Source organism: Drosophila bipectinata, chromosome 2L (genome assembly GCF_030179905.1).
Source record: "Drosophila bipectinata strain 14024-0381.07 chromosome 2L, DbipHiC1v2, whole genome shotgun sequence".
NCBI lineage: Eukaryota > Metazoa > Arthropoda > Insecta > Diptera > Drosophilidae > Drosophila > Drosophila bipectinata.
Window position 1 is genome coordinate 1,904,762 of NC_091736.1, and position 13,759 is coordinate 1,918,520.

Consider the following 13,759-nt stretch of genomic DNA (forward strand, 5'->3'; position numbering starts at 1 on the left):
CCATACAGATTGCTATTAAGGTAGGTGCTTGCTGCAGGAAAACCTGGTAATCCAATCCGTTTTAAAGTGTTTCGTTACTAATTATCATAAAACTTGAGGGAAATTCCGTGGAAAGCGCTTTTTCCGCATGAGGCAAATCAAATTTTATGTAATCCAAGCGCCAGAAGAGAAAAAAACAAATAAACAAAACGAAACCCAAAAGAAACAAATGCTGGAGGGGCTTAAATCCGAGTGAAAGGAGATATACAGTTTGTGAGTCACTCTACCGTTGGGGCCACAGTTTGGGAGTAGCTATGCTGGCGCCACCTAAGCTTGAGGTGGCAGCTCCATGGCTGTTACTTTTTGAAAATTTTGTCTTGAAAACGTTAAAAATATGTGTATATTTTTAAATATTTTTAAGAAAGTGTATATTCTTTATCTATGCTCTTTTTTACTTTATTTTTTTTAGTCTTTGGATTAAATAAAAACAAACAAACTTTAAAGATAATTCGTTAAACTTTTATTTAGCCATTGATGTTTTTGTTTTTAAACATATACTTGAGTATCATTATTTATATAATTTTTTTGTTGCTTTTTCGATTTGCCTTGAGTGGCATGAGCAATATTTGGGAGTCAGTGGAAATTGCCTAGTTGAAAATGCATTTACAATGATGAAAGTCATGTATATATCATGTGTCGGTATCAGGATCGATATCTCTATCGATAACTAAGGCTAATTCGTAATTTTTTTGTTTGTGAGTGTATAACGCATCGTTCGCTTAAAGACCTAGAACTTAAGACTAAACAAACAATTTGAAACAAACAGCCTAGATGGAAAACATACATACATGCTTCTCATACAATTAGGTAGAAACAACTCGAGAGGTAAGTATTGCTCAACAATGGAGGTATTATGAGCTTGATGCAGGGGGGGTCTTGGGATAGGGGGTGGTCGTTGTTTGGTAAACTTTGTCACACGTTAAAGTTGTTGAAACAAAACAAAAAAATAATACACATAAAATATGCAGTTTGCCATGAGTTGGGTTGAGATTCGTAAATCGAGTTCGGGTTGAGTTCGGACAGGGGTGCTGCTGCAAAGGGTTGCCATTCCGCCACCTTAGTGGGAGGGGGCTCCGTACGAGCTGCTGGGGGCGGAGGGTGCAGGCGGGGCAGCTGGGGCTCCGTACTCGGGAGCTGGTGGCGCCACACTGTTGGGATAGGGTCCGGTCTCCTCCTTCTGGGTCTTGTAGCGGATGAAGTACACCTCCGGCTTGCTGGGCTGAGTGGGCGCCGGCGTGGGGATGATGATCTCGGGCTGCTCCTCGGGCTTCTTGACTAGCACGTACACCAGGGTCTTCTCCTCGTTCTGAGGGAACTGCGGGATGACCGGAGCAGTGGGGGCGGGTGGAGATGGTGCCTTGATGAAGACGATCTTGTAGTGCTTCTGTGGGGGAGGCACATACAGGGGTTTCCTACAAGAAGATATTACAAGTTTTGAAAATTACTTAAGTATTGCTTTTTATATCTTCACAAAACAAGCCACGACTCATGGAAGTATGTGAGATGAAAGACCGGAAGGTTAAATGCCAGGCAGAAATAGCCTTTAAGTGCTCACGAATATTTTTCATTGTCAACATTATTTCCTGTAATTGGTTGTTTTTGTTTGTTGCTTGAACGACACCAAAGTGAAAGCCTGAAGAAAGGAGTTTCACTTTGAGGAGTATGCAAATGACGAGCCCATAAATGGTGACCTCCTGAAAATGGTAAGGCAGCTGCAGTTGCAGGTTGCACCTGACACCTGACAGGCTTGCTAATCAGATGAAGCTGAGGATGATGATGATGACGATGACACCGGGTGTCACAACAATCCCCACAACTAAAAAATTCGGGTTTACATAAAGCTCCCTATGGTAATTACGCTCCTTGGCCCTCTGCCTCTGATAATTAGCTTGAAAATGCTACAGAGGCACAAAGATATATACAGATATATAGAGTGCGAGAGCTTAGGTAACATTTAAGTCACGGTTTGGCGGTCTGCAAAGCCATATTACTCCCCTCCAGAGGTAATTAACATTACTTCCAACTCCAATTGTAAAAACACAGAAGACGACACAAACGTTAAACCCGAGAAAAGCCATACTGAGAGATGGACTGAAAAGTTGGAGAAAGATACTCGACTTTTCTCTGGTATTAAATAATTTTCCTCCTTGCACATTATCACTGGGGTGCCATCAAACGTATCTTGGGGGAGATACGACTGCTAAATACCCTGGAAATGAGGCAATAACTTTTCCAAAAAGGGCCCTGAGCTGGATTAGATGATTGGTGTCTTGCAACATTTTGCCGGGTTATTATTAAAGTTGCAAGTTGGGAGTTGCCTTACTCCGATGAATTGTGAGAGAATCTGCATAAGTGGCTTGGATTATATACTCATAACAATGTGTTTTTCTTTCTTTTATATTTTTGTTGGTTTTGTTTACTTTTGGTTTTTTTTGTTGCCAATCATAAGTGGAACAAGACAAATATAGCGTTATCGCTTGTAAGTACTCTCAAGCACGCAAGATATAATGAAAGGTAAAGGGCCATAGGGTGTGAGATGTTGTGATCTCTTTGGAGTGTGGGATAAAAATTTTATTGGGGATTAGACTTTCTATTGATTGAGATTCAGGATCAGGGATTATTATCTAGGATATCCATAGGAGTATTTAGTTTAATTTAGAAATTATTGAAGATCAAAGTAAGAGGTCTTGAAATATTAAAGCTTTTTACTGATTAAGATTCAGGATTAGGAAACTCATATTTGTGATATAGAAAATCCTGTAGTTTTTACAAAAAGGAGATACTAAAAGAGACTATATTGATGATCACCTTGATCTTGAAATGGATCTGGTTCTGGATCTGGTCAATGGATCTTGAAATATCTGGACTTTTTCTAAATTTGGAACTAGGTTTCAAAGGAGTCTAAACGTTGTCCTTTAAAGAACTTATTTTCAAAATATTAAGCTTCCACTATTAACTAACACTATTTCTAATAAAAGGACGTTAAATCCTTGATGAACTCACCTGGGTGCCTGGTACTCCGGCTCTGGTGGTGGGACATGCACATAGACGTGCTTGTGCACCACTGGCGGCTGCTGTGGGGGTCCGTACTGTGGGGCAGGTGCTCCATAGCCTCCACTGGGTCCACTCGGCTGGTAGCTGCTCGGCGGGGGAGCACTGTACGAGTCACGCGGCGGCTCGGGACGAGCGGCCACCAAGGCGGCCAAGGCCAGTACAACCACTAACTGTATTTTGGGGGGGGGTGGGTAGGTGTGTGGGGAATGGGTGGGGAGATCGGAGAAGAACACAATTCGATTAGAGAGGCACGTTCGATGATCACGCGGGAATTTCAAATGTTTGGTCATCACATGATCAGATCATACCACACAACTGGACTGCATTTTCGGGGTGCTACGATATAGTCGTTTCGGGTATATCCGTTTCGGGTTTTATCAGCTGGTTGCGGTGCTGGTTGCTGGTCTAGTGGTGCTACTGGTTACTTGGTAATGTGGTGCTGCTTCGACGCGGAACCTCTTACTGCATGCCACAACGATTGTTGCAGTTTCTTTTATAGCAGCGCAGCGCGTGAAATAAAAATTAAGTAAAATTCAAGACGAAGTTGCCAGCAAAACGACCAAAACCGCTGCTGCTGCTGTTGGGGCTGCCGCTGCCTCTGTCACCGTCTCCGACTCTGCCGCCGTCGACGTCGACTGTGCAGTTGGCAAAGAGCAGCGAAATATAACCATGAAGAAATTGAAATGTTTAAAACCAAACGGTCGCCACAGCAGCAGCAGCAGCAGCTCCAAGTTAGCAAGTCATCTGGTGGAGCAACTGAGGCTGGAGGAGCCTCCATTCTCTGTCGCCGCCTCTGCCGCAGTTCAGCTGCTCCTAGCTGCGACTGCGCAGCGGACAGAGGCAGCAACGGCTGCATCGTCTGCTGACCATTTCTTGGTTTTTGGTTTTTCCTTCTCCGATAAATTTTTTTTTTTATTATTTTGGTGGTTTTATATGTGGGGTCTTGCAATTTTTTTTTTTTACTAACTAGGATTATTTTCAAGGCAAAGAAAAAATTATTGGCTGGGGTACATTGTATTTTTAATGGAGCTGTAGGGAGAATCTCCAATTTCAAAAGGGTAATAAAAAATAATTCATGGGAATTACTTCATTCAGGATATGTGGTTTGGACTTATATAAGAATACAATTTTGCCAAAGGCCTGTAATGATATTTTGAAGATTAAGGTATAAGAGATATTAAGGAAGATATGTATATGGAACTACCTAGAATTTGGGGCATATGGATATTGAAGTCAGACTGAAGCATTCAGGAACGTTTTCTGAAAAAGGTTTCTTCAGAAAATCATATCATTATCTTATCATATTATTCATATCGTGACAACTATTATTATAGAACATATTAAAAATATTAATGACATACATTTAAGAGTATTTCCCCTTCGATTTTCTTGAGCTTTATTTCCTTCTTTATATCCAGACTTTGTTTATATTTTTCTTATTACATTATTATATCTTATATATGTGATGTATATGTATAAATTGTTATTTTTCGGCCATTTGGAGGATCCAATCGCAATGTGCTCGTAACCAACTCTGGACTCTGTCACTGCCTCGAATCGGATCGGATCGGATCGGATCGTGTGGCACGATTCACTTTCAATTTCAATGGATGTGGATGTGGATGTGGATTCACTCTCATTTAGTTGGGGGGGGGACTTGAGGTGGGTCATGGGGTTGGTTGTAAGATGGGGGATAACTCTGTGCTCTGGACTGGGACTGAGTTTGGTGTTGGTTTTATTTCATTTCTTCATGCTCTTTCGGTCTTTCAGTCTTTTGTTAGCCAGCTTCTTTCTGTATTTTGTTGTCTTACGGTTGGGTTTGTTGTCTTGGCCTGGCCCGGCTTGGGTTTTGTTGTTATTATTATTGTTACAGTTATTGTTGTTGCTCTTTCAACTTCTTGTTATTATTGTTGCTTTTGTAATTGGTGTCCGCGTTTTGGCCACGATGCTTCATAATGAGCTTCACGCTCTTGTTGGGTCGCCCCATCTCTTGCCCATCTCCATAAGCATTTTATTTAATAATTTTTCTTGCTCGGTTATTATTATTATTTTTTTTTTCTTTTGAGTGTTTTTGCAATATTTTGAATTTCTTCAATTTCTTATTGTTGTTGTTGTAACTTCGTCGTGTTAATTTTTATTGTTGTTTTCTGGGGTTATTTTTCTTATTTAATAATTTGCGCCCAGGCCATGACAATTTGTATTAGAGGACGGAAAAAGAGTTTGATGGAAAAAACACTATGATTGGCAAAAATATTTGCGCAACTTTTCCTTGGCCTCCTCGAAGCACTGCTACACCCCGCTCCCCCTTCTCTGCTGATTTATTCAAACTAATCTATAAACTGCAATCAAAATGTTAGCGATCCTTGCTCGCATTTTGTATGACCACTCCTGGAAATGCTGTTGCCGGAATTTGATGAAATGGCATAATCAGTGGCCAGTGGCGCCAAACGGAGGACGACACACTAACAGATACAACTGAGAGAGTTGCAATATTGCAACTAGCAACCAGCAGCCAGCAACTTGCAACAGTTGAGAGATTCAGGCAGAGTGCCAGAGACTGTCACTTTTCCTCGATGGAATCATTTATAATGCCGTTAGCCAAATGGCAAGTTTTGTTGATTTTTTTGTTCATCTTCGGGGCTTGCATTCCGCTCATCCCACACCACACCCCTCGCCCCATCTACCCCATATCCCGCCTCATGATGCCACCTTGCCACAGATTGCATTTCCTTAATTTTCAACGCTCATCTTTCACATTCAAAATCATCGTCATCATCATCATTCGTTTGGTTGCGGTAAATTATGCTGAATTCACAAAGGTGGAACAGGTGCAGGTTCACTTGTGGTTAGTCCGAGTCCTAGGGGAATTCCTCAAACCACGACATGGCTAGAAAATTAATGAAGATGCAAATATCTCAGGGATTTGCATTTTTGTATCATGGTCAACGATAGAACTATATAGCTATAGTGGATATATTTTTTAGATACTTTAGAATTCTTTCCATTTCCCATAGATGCATCTCTGACATACTGACATCTCATGGATATGTATTATGTAGTCTGGTTAGACCTCCTGTCTCCCGGATTGAATTCTCTTGGCCATTATGCGAATTATGCATGCACATTGCCACACATCTTAATGAATTTGCCATGGCACAGCGATTCTGAGCCATGTAATCAGCGTCGCATTCATCCATTCATCTTTCTGCTTTCTCCATGGCCTCAACCGAGTAACACAGTTCCAGCTCCAGCTCCAGCTCCATCGCCCAGCTACAACTTACTGCCATCTACACCTCGGTAGCGGGCACAGATACTAATTATTATATTGTATCTTTTGTGACTTTATGTAACAAGCAAAAACAAAAGGCAGACGGAACCATTTAAATGATATTATATTTACATAAAAAAAAAAAACAGAAACTGAAACTGAAAACAATTATAATTTCGTTTACCAAATGAGACAACCCGGAGAAGGCAAACGGCACTTGGCTTGGAGTTGACTGAAGAAAAAGTACTTAACGGGTTCGAACTGACATTGGGGAATGGGTTCGGTTCGGTTATGGGTTTTTGGGGTATCTTCTGGTGGGTGCCACTTTTTGGCTTTTAATTTGTCAAGAGTTGCACTTGAGGTACGAGAAAGTAAATTGAGATAGATGGGAATCTTTTGGGATGGCGGCGCCCTCAAGCAGATGGATGTGAAATGTGTATGTTTTTTCAGCCACAAAGATGAAGATGAATCTGAGCTGCAAATGGAGCTGCTGGTACTCTATAGGACCGTTGTAAAGTTGCGTTACACACACGCATATATTGCATAAGGGGTTTCACTGTATCACTGGCTAGAGATCTAGTTAAAAGGCAGATCCCGTCTGGGTCTTGCATTGAAAATGATTTCTTTTATTGTTGCTTCTGCTTCGGCGAATCAAAAGTAATAACAATAACGTAAGTTAACAACAATTAAATTTACATTCACATACACATATATATGTATAGTATATATATTATTTGTATATTGTGGTAAATATGAATATAATAGTGTATAAATATATATATTTATATTTATATATTTCTCCCTCTGCACGTTTTTGGCTATAAAGTCGCAACCGAAATCGCATTAAACTTGGGCCCATCTTCCAGCGGAGGCCATCTCGGTTAGTGGAGGTTAGTTGGGAGTAGTATAATTTATAAATACACCATCCATTTAAATATATATTATAAGCATATAGCTTCATATGACTCGTCCGTATGCGACCTTGGGGGCCCATTAAAACTCCAGTTAATATACCATTGACTAGGGGCGGGCTGGGGGACTATGTATGGGAAGGTTTTCGGGGTTTAAAAAATATTTACAATTGACTTTGCTTGTTTTTATGGTTGTTTTAATTTTTATCTCTTGTTTCTTGGCCGCTTGAAAAAGAAGTTGAAAATCCGCACTTAGCCTAGACCATTAAAAGGGAGTATTTTTCGAGGGTTTTCTTGTTTTTTTTTTTTAAGAGATTACAGAGAGGGACGGGGTTGCTCTACAACACATAGGTACATACATATAGGTACATTATTTCGATTCGGGTTTACCCAAAAAATTTTTAAAATTATTGTTCTAGCGTAGGAACTGCATTTTGTCCTTTTTTATAAGTTTTCGTTTTCAGTTTTTTCAGTTGCGTATAAAACCTTAGATTTAGGATCTTTGGGGTCCAAGGGATGCCATGTTGTTTGCATTTTAAAAATATTCAATCAAGGCTTTGGCTTGAAAAGATTTACAGATCATAGAATTCATTTAAAAAGAGTTTGTTGCAAAAGGGTTGACAAGGGTCCTTCTAGTTTAAAAGTGATTTTAGTCAAGAGTCCTTAACTCCGTTTCAAAATGGCACAAAACTCGTCCCTAGTACGTACTTCAAAGTGATTTTCTGGGAAATTCTTTGCTCCATTTGTTTGTCCATTTTCACGCACTTTGGTTTCGTTTCCATTTAGGATTTTAATCCTGCGACCATTCCTGTGACTATGTCCCTTTTATCCCCTCGTAAACCCCCCGCCCTAAACCTAAACAATTTTATTCACAACATGGTTTCCCCCCTTGTACCCCGGTAACCCCTTTTTGGATTCAGATTCCGTTGGTGGCTGTTGTGTCGATGTTGTAGTTGCTGTTGTCAGGTGTTGTTCGGTCTCAGAGGATGTATGCCCTCTAATAGCGTCCATAGTTGGACCCAAATCGGGGGGCATCACCGCCCAACTCGTCCAGGGCACCCATGGCACTGAGCTTCTGCAGCCAGGCGGCGTTCGAGTTGCTGTTGGACACGCGTGGATTGTTGATGTTGCTGCTGCTGCTGCCGATGCTGTTGCTGTTGCCGGTGGCCTCATTGTGCAGACGCAGTGGGTGTTGCTGCTGCTGCTGTTGCTGGGTCTGTGGGTCCTCATTGCTCAACTCCAAAATCTGCAAAAAATAAAAAAAAAAGCATACCAAGTTAAACTCTGAGCTGTTGTTATGGTTGTTATAATTATCGTATAGTTGCTGTTGTTAACACGGCTCGGTTCGGCCCCCTGCTGCCTGGCGATGATGGAGTGTGAGTTATTTCCAAAAAAATCTTTTGAAATCTTATTTATCCAACGTGGGAAGTTCGTCACAGATTTTTAGTAATTTTTTTTAGCTTTTCTTTTTTTTTTAATTTTAATTTTTGGCGCATCATTAAATCGAATGAACTTTATCTGTAACGAAGCCGCATCTTGAGGCTGTCTGCTTCTGTTGTTTGCTTAGCTTAACCCCATAAGTATCAAGGGAGCTTTAAAGTGGAATAAGAGTGTCTTAAAGGCTTAATAAAACAATATAAAATATAATAATAATAAAGCTTCCAAGGGCTATAACTTAGAAAAAAATATCTGAAAGAACTTCAATGCTTCTAACCTTTTCTGAATAGTTTTTCTTCAGGTTTCTTTACATCTTATTTTAATAAAATTTTAAGTAGTATCTGGTTTTAGGTTTGCAAAAAATGGGTTAACTTGTTTTAAACCCTACTAACTTGGCTACCAGCTTTTTGGCTCCGCATCTTTGCCGCTGTGAGCTGTGATGAGCTGAAAATGTGTTAATGGGGGGTATTGTCGTGTAATTATCAGACGCCAACCTCTTTTTTTTCTGGCTACCACTGTAAGCCCTCCCCCCATCTAGGGCTGATCTTTTGTTTTGAGTTTTGGGTTTTTGAGTTTTTTTTTTTTGGCGAACGGTGTTGATGATGTGTGAACAAACACAAACAACACCAAACGAAGTGAAAAACCTAAAACAATTTCGCGCCAAGTAATTATATTATTGCTAATTTTGAAACAAAGTCTGAAGACACAAAAAAAACGCAAAGATTGTTTTCTATTTTCGGACAACTTGCAATATTTGTTTCCTTTCCCTTTCCTTGACTCGGAATGCCATTAATGGCCAAAAAGGTTTACAAGGAAGTAATAATGACTCTGGAATTGTTATCGCATTGCATCTGGGCTTCCATCTGGGAGGGGTGGTGGTGGTGATGTCTAAGGTTTACCCAGGGGTTGTGGAGTTAGAGGGGTGACCCGTTGCCAGCTGGGATTCGTCGTCTCGAGATGATTTTCATTAAAGCCTCCATCGACTGGCACATTTGGACAGTTTAATTTGAGAGTTGTCGTTAAGTGAAAAGTTATGTGATTTCGTTTGTCTTCCACCTCCCTTGCCCCGGTGTCTGCCATCGTTTTGCCAGTTGGGCTGCGATACGGAGTTGGCAGATACTTTATAAATAAACATCTGCGCTGGGACTCCAGGGGGGAAGGGAGAATCTTTCGGGTGTCGACGCCGGGTTGATGTGTTTTGGGTCGGGTAGTTTTCTGGCCCGGGGAATGGGCCACTTGATGAGTGGTGGGATTTGTTGGCTAAGGCATTTGTGGCAAGTGGAAAAGGAATGTTGGAAATAATTGCCATCAATTGGATATAATGCTCGAATGCCCAAGGAGCAACTTTTTACTTATGGCTTTGAAACTTGAGCTAAAACACATTTTATTGAAACGATAATTTTAAAAAGAAAACAGAGAATATGTTTTCAAAGAATATAGCTTAAAAATAAGCCAAATTATCAATTTCAGTCATAAGTTCTCTTAAAAGTCAACCAAAGTAAATTAATTATTACTTTGACTTGTGGAATCATAGGGGATTATGGCTGATATCCTCCCCCACAATCTCATAATCAAATAATCATTAAATTATAAGCTCAAGTTCATTCGCAAATTAGTTCAAAATCCCACCCAAAACAATTATAAAGTTCAACCACGTACCACTTTGTCACAAAATTATAATCCAATATTTCTCTAATAAGTCGGAGAGCATTATGAAATTGTCATTTTCCACATTCTCCAACACAAATTGCTTTTGGGAATTCCTTCCAACTTGATTGTCATCTTCTGGGTGGGGAAACAGGAAAACGGGAGGAAAGATGGATGAGATGGCCTTGTCGGAGGATTGAGGATTGAGGGGGAGTCATGTCATTTTGTTGACATCCATCCCGGAGAAGGCAATAAGCCAAAGGCCAGGTTTTGTTGTCTCATGGCTGCCTGGCTGCTGCTGTTGCTCTCAGGTTCAATGCATTATTGTGTGTCAAGTGTTTTCATTTTCTGCTCATTTTCCCCCTCCGGTGGCTTCTTGTCTTCAAAGTGACGTAGCCAAGTCAACCTTCATCATCGACAGTGAAGGAGCCAATGGAAGCAGACCGACCACGTCATCGTCATTATTTGCTATTTGACATTTGATTTCCCTTTTCTTTTTTTTAGTCATTTTTTTGCTTTATTTTTCTGCTCGCTTTTTGCAAGTTTTTTTTTTTTGGCCCAAACATGGTCTGCTCTTGGTCTATAGTCTATGGTCTTGTGGTCTTTGGTCTTTGTCTGGCGTCGCACGTCAGCGACTTATCGATTTGCAGGGATCGTGACTCAGAAACAGATTCTGCAAAAGGGGTTGAGTGCTACATATATAGTATGTGCAGGGGAAAAAATTATAACTATAAAATAAACCCATTTTTAATGATTTAAGAACTTTAGAAAGGAACCAGAACAAAGTACTATCTTTCACATCTAGATTTTAATTTAAAATAGATAGTTATATCTCTGATATTATTTCTCATAGTGTTTAAAGCTTAAACAGTTTGCTACAAATACTCGAATCGATGGTCGGCAAACAGTTGCATTTTCGCAGCATTGGTGCAGCTGCGTTGGATTTCTGCACATCCACTGGCGGCAGTTAAGTGGGGCTTCCTCGCAGGCTCCCCTAATCCCCTGATCCCCTAATTCCTACCCTCCTAGTTGAGCCGCATTTTTGTGTCTTGGTTGCGAAAAAGAACAGGAAACTGTGCCAAAAACAAAAAAAAGACTATTAAATAACAAAAACAACATCGGCAAACACAGCAGTGTCGGCGAATCAAAAATTGTGCAAAAGATGAGGTGCCCGGCATGCAGCAAGTGTTGGCCAAGTTGGCGATTGTAGCCGAGCAGGCTCCTCTCCATCGAAGAGGCGCACCAGAAGAAGCTTTATAGCCAGCATGCGAAAAAAAAGAAACGCTTGCGAAATATGTAAAAATATTTCTGAAATGGTTTGCAGACGCACAAGAAACCACAGCACCAGGAGATTGCCAACAAAAAAAAATAAAAACAACAAAAAACACAAGAAAAGATGTAGTGCGGTTAGCAGGAATCATCAGTGGGGCCGTGGCCGAGGGACCTGTGTAACCTTATACCCGGGCCCGATGACGTAATCTCCATTCCATTCAATTCCACTCTGTTCACCTCAACTCAACTTCCATAAGTGACCAAAAACAAAAATAACAAAATACAAAAAAACCCAAAAAAGCAGAAGAAACTCTGCTCGAAAACAAAAACAAGTCGAAAATAAAACCTCAATAATTGGCGACATAATTGCAACTTAATACCACGCTTTGGCTCTCTTTTCATTTAGTTAATTATATTGACAGCGGACCAAAAATGCCAATGCACAAGACTCCGGGCCACGCACACGGCCGGAGGAGATACCCATCGCACATTCTCTCAGATACACTGAAGGATGACCCCTAATTGTGGAGGAGTTTTAAAGGTTTAAGATCTATTATGAAAAGAACTTATATCATCTTTGAATAAAAGAATAGATATAGGAACTATAAGGTAATATTTAAAATATTAGTGATTAATCTAAGAAGTCTTAGACCTTGTCTAAAGTATAGTCTGATTCTGAGATAAGATATAGGTCTTGTAAGAAAGCTTTTGAAAAGCCTCTTATATATTTTCTATAACCTTACCATGTAATATATTTTTTTAAATTTTCTTCAAGTGTAATACTTGCTCACCTGCAACATCAGTTCACGCAACTTGTCCAAGTCATCGCCATGCGACCTTGTCGGCAGGTAACGGCCATCCACCAAATGCTGCGGCACAACCAGGAGCAGTACCAGCATCCACACTAAAAGCCACCTGTGACCATTTCCATTTCCACTTCCATTTCTGCAGCCTTCCCGCATCAGTCTTCCGCCTCCCTGGTCCGAACTCCTTGCAACTCGCATATTATTGTCTTTTATAGGGGGGCGTTTTTTCGTCTCCAATTGAATGGGCGTGGCTCTTTTTCACTACAACCGAAGAAAGAGGGCTATGAGGAGGGCGGCAGGGGGAATGAGGGAAAAGTGTGTGAACTCTTTGGCAGAGTGCTTTTCGAAGACAATTGCAGGATGTGTAATTGGCATGGCACTGGTGATGGCTTTTGAGGTGGGGTCTCAGTGGGAATATGAAAACAAACCAGAAATGGATGCCAGAGATTACAAAGGTATTGAGTAACAGATGAATTGTTTCTCCTCATCCAAGGAGTGCCTTCCTTTGGGCTTTTTTGTAATTTAATCTCTGGTTAGGGGATGCAAATTGAAATTCGTTCAATAAAATTTATTCAGTGACAAAAGGTCATGTTGAAAAAGATTACATTTTCCTTAAACAATCTATGAATTTTTTATTTTCAGGAAGAATATTTTAAACTTTGAATATATTTAGTGGTAAACATGAACAATATCTGACGCATATGCCCCATTTCTGGCTAAAAACATTCGTGACGAAAAAAATCCAATTTAAAATTTAATTCCCGTTGCTTTAACGATTCAATAATAAAAACTGCAGCACTTTTGGCCACTTGGTGTGTTTGTTTACCCAATCGAAAGAGGATTACACAATGCCCGAAATTTATGATTATGGCACTGACACTGAAACCAGAAACAGAAGCCACCACATCTGCACCTGCACCAGCACCACCACCTAGCCAGCCCGCTGAATGTGTGACTCACAGTTTATATTTTTGATGGCTAATAGAGTTGGAGTTTCACTGAAGGAGCAGCTCCTGCCACTTGCTTGTTACTTTTTATTTTATTTTTGTGGTAAGGGAGGACTTTGGTCTTAACAGCGTCACGTACCGAATGTGTTTTGTTCGGCAAGTAAGTAAGAATATGTGGGCGAAGGCGAAGGACAACCCAGGACGATGTTGTGAACTAGGATAACAATGTAAGTTTAAGCCAAGCTGCGTGCCGACATTTGTATTTATAGCCAAAAATTGTGGCATTCGCCGAGATTTTGAGATGACGCCAGGACGCCGCCGACGACGGCTCTGTGGTGGTCCGGATATTCTGTCCTCCGGATGCTCTACACCCTCTAT

At 40.6% G+C, this 13,759-nt stretch overlaps 2 protein-coding genes across 3 annotated transcripts; both read right to left on the reverse strand.

Annotated features, from left to right (window-relative positions):
• Positions 1 to 476: 476 nt before the first annotated feature.
• On the reverse strand, positions 477 to 3,549 carry TwdlE (TweedleE). The gene is made up of 3 exons (XM_017249842.3): positions 3,402 to 3,549; positions 3,043 to 3,263; positions 477 to 1,451 (listed from the first exon to the last, which is right to left on the reverse strand). Exons 1-3 carry the CDS (start codon positions 3,417 to 3,419, stop codon positions 1,097 to 1,099), a joined length of 594 nt encoding a protein of 197 aa, XP_017105331.1. The 5' UTR covers positions 3,420 to 3,549; the 3' UTR covers positions 477 to 1,096.
• A 3,411-nt stretch (positions 3,550 to 6,960) lies between these two features.
• Positions 6,961 to 13,604, reverse strand: Proc (Proctolin). 2 transcript variants are annotated; one of them, XM_017249837.2, is made up of 3 exons: positions 13,521 to 13,604; positions 12,420 to 12,695; positions 6,961 to 8,518 (listed from the first exon to the last, which is right to left on the reverse strand). In XM_017249837.2, the coding sequence occupies exons 2-3, from the start codon at positions 12,630 to 12,632 to the stop codon at positions 8,270 to 8,272; spliced, it is 462 nt and encodes a 153-aa protein (XP_017105326.2). In that variant the 5' UTR covers positions 12,633 to 12,695; positions 13,521 to 13,604; the 3' UTR covers positions 6,961 to 8,269. The 2 variants fall into 2 exon arrangements, with proteins under 2 accessions (XP_017105326.2, XP_017105325.2); XM_017249836.3 differs by lacking the exon at positions 13,521 to 13,604 and adding an exon at positions 13,395 to 13,407.
• Between the last annotated feature and the right edge of the window lie 155 nt (positions 13,605 to 13,759).

What these genes read in the sequence shown, in the direction of transcription:
- TwdlE (XM_017249842.3), bottom strand. An exon ending in CCGGAGTACCAGGCACCCAG is followed by an intron (nt 1,452 to 3,042) that starts GTGAGTTCATCA and finishes ATCTTCTTGTAG; the next exon opens with GAAACCCCTGTATGTGCCTC.
- Proc (XM_017249837.2), bottom strand. Translation starts at nt 12,632, where the DNA reads ATGCGAGTTGCAAGGAGTTCGGACCAGGGAGGCGGAAGACTGATGCGG. An exon ending in TGCGTGAACTGATGTTGCAG is followed by an intron (nt 8,519 to 12,419) that starts GTGAGCAAGTAT and finishes TATTTTTTGCAG; the next exon opens with ATTTTGGAGTTGAGCAATGA.